General features: G+C 36.7%; 1 protein-coding gene across 1 annotated transcript in view; it reads right to left on the reverse strand.

Annotated features, from left to right (window-relative positions):
* Window positions 1–6374, reverse strand: part of LOC128615302 (pentraxin fusion protein-like) — an 11809-nt gene extending 5435 nt beyond the window's left edge. Inside the window, exons 1-4 of the mRNA XM_053637278.1 lie at window positions 6280–6374; window positions 6032–6096; window positions 3757–4335; window positions 1437–1442 (exon numbers count right to left, since the gene is read on the reverse strand). Coding sequence (XP_053493253.1) covers window positions 1437–1442; window positions 3757–4335; window positions 6032–6092 — 646 coding nt within the window. The 5' untranslated portion in view covers window positions 6093–6096; window positions 6280–6374. The remainder of the gene's footprint in view (window positions 1–1436; window positions 1443–3756; window positions 4336–6031; window positions 6097–6279) is intronic.

Genomic DNA, 6374 nt, shown 5'->3' on the forward strand with positions numbered 1-6374 from the left:
TGCGGCCTCAGAAATTGTTCTCTCGATAATAAACTGAACAATAAATCCCAGAACTCAGTAACGCTGCCCACTCTCCAATAGAAATATAATTGTTCCTTCTTCCTACATTTTTGTTTCATTATTTTTTATATATAAAAATGCTGTATATTGTGATTGTGATAGACTATCAGTATTATTTCTACCAGTTTGTAAAAACACAATCTTTCCCTCTGCATTGTGTTACTATAAAGGACACCAGACCACACCTTCCCAAATTACTGGGGATTTATTTATTCTCCTGTAGACAGAATGGAAGTAGTACATGTGCAGTATGGATTCTCTCTCGCACACACAACCTGCTGTGAGAATGAGACTTAGCCCATTTTTACTAATCAATCTAAAAAATTATCCTCATTTTGACCCTAATCTTAACTAATCAGAACTGTACACACCCGTTGTCTTCAGGAGTTCTTAAAAATCTGCACTGGTGAGAATGTGAATTAGCATCACATTACATTAATAATCAAATACACCACATATCTCCCCAACCTTCTCCTCTAGTTCCTGTTTCATTCTCTCTATCTCTTCATCTTTCTTTTGTATTTGCTCTTTCTGTTGCTCTATCTCTCCATCTTTCTCTTTTATTTCTTCTTGCAGTTGCTCTATCTCTCCATCTTTCTCTTCTATTTCTTCTTGCAGTTGCTCTATCTCTCCTTGTAGTTCTTGTTTCATCCTCTCAACCTTTTCCTTTTTCTTTTCCAGTTTCAGTCTTTTACACTTTTCTCTCAAGATGTCCAGAAGGGTCTGCATTTTTCAGTAAGAATCCACACTGAGTGAATGTCCTCCTCTGTAACTATTCAGAAAAATCAGTCAGTCAAAAAAATACACAGTTAGAAGAATTAAAGACTTTTTTACATTATGAACGTAAGGACTCACCTGATAAAACACTACACTGAGCAGCAAGCATGGTCATCAGGAGAGACCATGAGGTCACACACAGACAGACAGAGAGAGACAGACACTGACTGACTGTCGGTCACATATGAGAGCACTTCAGCTCTGCGAGCACTGAGACCCACACTGTTCCTTTACCCACTCATACCAGGGTGTACACTTCAGTCCCAGGTCAAGTTAATCTTTTGAAAAATTTGTGGAGGATAAGAGACGTGCTCCTACTCCTGATTGCTCACTCCACTAATCCCCTTTCTTCTGGAAGCTGTAGGTAAAATGCCATCATGGAATTTTACTTTAAGTAAGATTGAAGTTTCCAGAAGAAAGGGGATTGCTTGAGAGTGAGCAATCAGATATTAAATTCACTCATGATCGAAGTGTAGACCAACAGATGACATGGAGATACGTTTTAAACGACAAACAAAAAATGACAGGCGATGTGTACATAAGATTTAAATGACAACAAAAAAAACAGATGGTGGCTGGACATGTTTTCCGACATGCACCGAGGCGTATCTTCCTGTACTGCCTGTGCCCAAGCCAAGGTACACTACCTCATTCGCAATCATCGGACTTCTGATCAGGCAACCTGATCCCAATTACACACACACCCCTCTTTATATAGAGGCGTTGTCCTGCCAGCTCTTTGCGAAGTAAACTTTGGACCAAAGTTCTTCAGCCTTTTATCAACTTCCTTGAGCTCCTCCATCATCTCAGGATCCATATCCCTTGCTTTTTGCTTAAGATCTCTCACGGTTCCTTTCAGGGCTTCCACCTCTACTGTTATCTCCTCCAGCATTTCTTCCTTTTCAACAATCATTTGCACCAATACATCACAATGTTTTTTCCAGCCACCTTTAACTATCTGCTGCCTGCTCTCCATTTTGTCCCATCGCTCTTTCTCCTTCTCCATGTTTCTTCTCTCTTCCTCAAGCTGGAGCACCAAGCTGTCCTTATCAGCCTGAAATGTTCTCATCATTTAATCCCTTTCCTTCACCAGAGCCTCCATCTCTTCTCTCATCTGAGCTTCTCTGGCATCGCTGTCTCTCAGCTGGAGCTCGAATCTCTCTTTCTCCTTCTCCATGTTTCTTCTCTCTTCCTCAAGCTGGAGCACCAAGCTGTCCTTATCAGCCTGAAATGTTGCCCTCATTTCATCTCTTTCCTTCTCCAGAGCCTCCATCTCTGATCAATTAAAATGATAAATTACTGAGAAACAACGTGAGAAAAACATGAATGAGTTAATACAACAAATATTAATAACAAAAAAATAGTTGTTCAACAATTAAATAAAGATATTTCCCTCATCAATTTTTTTTTTATTTAAGACAAATTAAAATGAGGAATTTAAAGTAAAACCGGGTCTGAACTGTGTGGAAGCTTTTCTCCACCACATTAGTAACATCTTTAGTCTAAAGTCGTTCTGGTCACATGACCTTTAATTACACAGAAAACTTGTTTTATCCAAACAAATATTTTTTCTCTTGCTTACCTGATCGTCCTTTTATCTTCTTTCATTTATGCAAACTTATAAACTCGCAGTAGTGTGTGTGTGTGTGTGTGTGTGTGTGTGTGAGAGAGAGAGAGAGAGAGAGAGAGAGATAGACTCTACAGCAGTCAGTTTGTAATTCTGCGCACTAGTGTGATTTCTGATGAGGAAAACACACACTGTTCATTGGTGATAACTGATTAGAATGTTAAATAAGTTTAAAAACTACTTGCACTACAGTCCCTTGAGGTTTACACTTTACAGTGGAACCAGTCGAATAAACTTTATTAATGACTGATGGCGTGACTTTCACTCGACTGTGCAAGGCATCATGGGTAAAGGGTGTCTCTGGTTAAGTGAAACACAAAAAAGAAAGAAAGAAAAGGGAACGATGGAAAAGTGTGAAAGAATAAAAAGAAACCAATAAACTAAGAAATAAAGAACAAAGAAGGAAAAAATGTAGAGATAGTGTTATAATAGTGTGTGTGTGTGTGTGTGTGTGTGTGTGTGTGTGTGTATGTGAGATTAGTGTATAGTCTGTGATTATTAATTCTAGTCTGTTAAAACTTAAAAGCTAGATGATTTGAGTTCAGCCGTGTCTTTATTAAACATTTACACTCTTTAATCAGTTTCCAGCTTTCAGAAATTCACCAGAGATCCAGAACATACCTGATCTACAGGTTTACACTAATCACATCTAATAACATCAACTCCTCACATTAAACCCAGCATCACACACACACACACACACACACACACACACACACACACACACACACACACACACACACACAGAGCAGTACAACACATCAACTGCTCAATATGTTCCTGTTGATTAAGTGTTCATGGATCAGAAGCTTTGATTGATTAACGATAAACCCGGTTCCCATGGAAACAGAGACAGAAAAAAAACAACTTTTTTTTAAATGGAAGAAAAAAGATTTCTAATAATCTTTTTTTTTTTCTAAAAAAGATTTCTAATAATTACAAATAAATCAGTCCAAAATATTTTGTCAGATTTATTCAAAGAACGCCTCCAACAAAACAGTTTTTGTGCTGCAGAGTTTTAAAGTTACACAGTAAGAAGAAAATGGAAGAGAGGGTAAATCAGTAATCAGGTGAAATCTAAGATTGAGCTAATATACATTTTTGTTTCAGAAACAGAGGATTTCTCTAAGAATACATTTTATATCTTAATCACAGACACTGATTCATCAGGAATGATAGTCACATTAGATAGTCTATTAGACATGGAAATCAAAGGAGAGAAATTCAGAAGCAGGTGTCAGAGACTTTTTAACAGTATTCTTCAGACATGTACTTCTCAACAACATTCCCATGGATTTTGTACTCGAGAAAATCCCAGTTGAGCACGTTCCCACTCGGAGCATTGTATTTTTTCTCATACAGCTGCTCAATCTGACATTCACTCAGAACACTATCAAACATGTGTACATCTGTAATTTCACCCACAAAGCTCTGTTTTTCATCAAAATTACCCAAAAATGAATCAGGATCCTGTCCGATAATTATAGCTCCATTTGGATGTACATTATGGCCACGCCTGTAGATGGTCAGCATGCTGCGGCATCCGTCCACCCAAAATGCGGTGTTTCCAGTGCTCGAATCCCAGGTGACACACAGATGAGTGGGTAAAGCTGACAGCATCGGGAGAGTAAAGAATGCAGCATCTTTACTGCTTCTCAAGTATAGAGAAAGTCTTCCATTTTTTTCTCTCCACACATTGAGCTCGTCAGCCTCTTGAGTGCGATAAGCGAACAGGATGATCTCTCGCTCGTACCAGATTTGAGTAGCAACGCGCATACAGAGTGTGAAGGCCTGCAAATTCAGAGGTTTCATTGGTGTGAGTTGCACATAGGCAGAGCTTGACTCTTCAGGGAAGACAAACACCTTACCTACTGGGAAAAATAACACAGAATAATACAGTTGTGTCCAAAAACCTCATGTGCACTTCTATTAACTGTTTTTATTCATGTGTTAGCCACAATGAACACAATCAGACATACTGTAGATTTAATGAATAAAACAGTGGTGAAGGTGATGAGGGAAAACTCCCAGAGATGAAGGATGGTGATGGATAGTGAGACTATAAATCGTTACAGAATAAAGGTGTAGAAGAGTAAAGACAAACAGTACTGAGTGTGTTGAAAGGATGTTCAATATGAACATATGGGATCATATTTGGGAACACAGTAAGGATTTAAAATTGGCATTAAATACATAAATATTCAGACCTCAGACATAACTACAGAATTGAGCGCTATTCAGAAGTTACGGGAGCATTACGAAAGGGCGTAAAATTCCTCTAAAGCAGGTGTGTCTCATTTACATGCCATTCTGACCTTGTACTTAAGTTATTTTTTAAAACAATGTGTTTATATATGGAATCTTTATTGTTCTAACTCATTTGGTAAGAACTGGCAACTGGGGGTGCTATTTGGGAAGAGTGCTAGGTCCCCACAAATCATCCAATCCATATACAGCATTCATTTGACAGGGTAAACTTTGAGCTGTCACCACTACTTGAATGGTAGTTCCCAATCTTACCCAAATTGGCCACTGGGGGCTCTATTCAGTTTTTTATCACATAATAAACAAGTATATCTCTTGTAAAATAAGGTGTAAAGTAAACCATAAATTTTTCCCTTTGGACCATTTAATCCTACCCTCTCAAATGTCTGATAATTTGAATAATATGAAAAACTTAGTTTTGTGAACTGCTCCTAGAATTTTTGCCCAATCTTCAAAGTTGGTGACAAATTACTCAGCAGTACCTGAAACTCAAAAATAATCAAAAACATGTCAAAAACAAGATTTGTAAACAATATGGCTGCCACTTGCTTATAAATCCTAGTGAGGCGGTCATTAATAGGGGGCAGATATAAGTTCAAATAACTGTGTCTCAAGCCATATAAGTCTAGTTGAGCTGAAATGTGGTGTACTGCATTGGCATGCCAAACTGTAACTGGATTTAAATTATGAGTGAATTACTTCAAAAACATCAAAAGCTTTCAGTAATGAGCATTGAGCTACATATATTCACAAAACTTGATAAGTATGTTCTTTTCTGGTCTCTTTATTGTTGTATGTAACTTGGCAAGAACTGATCATAGGGGGAGCTATTTGTGAAGGGTGCTTGGACCCCACAGATTGCTGCTTGTGGCTGTACTTCTTCTTCTTCTTCTTCTTCTTCTTCTTCTTCTTCTTCTTCTCATTATTATTATTATTATTATTATTATTATTATTATTATTATTATTTAAAGCAGTGCCTTCTTGGATAAAATATCATTTTAACTTTTAAAATTTGAATTTGATTAACAAAATGTGGTTTTATGCAGTTTAATTGAAGTAGTATCATGTATTATCTACACCAGTATTTCTGTAAAGCTGATTTGTGATAACACATATTGTTAAAAGCACTATACCAATAAAACATTTTACTCAGTTGATTTAAATTATATGAAGTCTGAGGTCATTAACAAAACACCAACAGCAAATAGTCACAGTAACGTAAACATTTTAGTCACATAAATGTAAACATTTTTCTAAAGGATTCTTAATTTGATTTGACATAAAATGTTGATAGAAACTTACAGTCAGTGGCTGAGGCCAGAACCAGAAGAAGCAACAACACCACAGTCACCTTCATCTTCATCTTACTGCAATTGTTTATTATTTAATAGGAAGTTACATAGTTAAATTATTAGAAATAATCATAACAGTTATATATAACAGTTATACTGTATATCTTAATGAAATTATGGTACCAGAGAAATATTACTGCAGACTATTTAAAAAATGCAGATTATAATATAAACAGCACATTTTATGAAAAAACTTACTTTTTTGAATACTTCTCAGCAAAAGAGAAATGCAGCTTTTGCTTAGAATGACTTGCACTTGTACATCACAGTGGATTTATAATGAAACGTGTGGG

The sequence above is a fragment of the Ictalurus furcatus genome, chromosome 1 (genome assembly GCF_023375685.1).
Source record: "Ictalurus furcatus strain D&B chromosome 1, Billie_1.0, whole genome shotgun sequence".
NCBI lineage: Eukaryota > Metazoa > Chordata > Actinopteri > Siluriformes > Ictaluridae > Ictalurus > Ictalurus furcatus.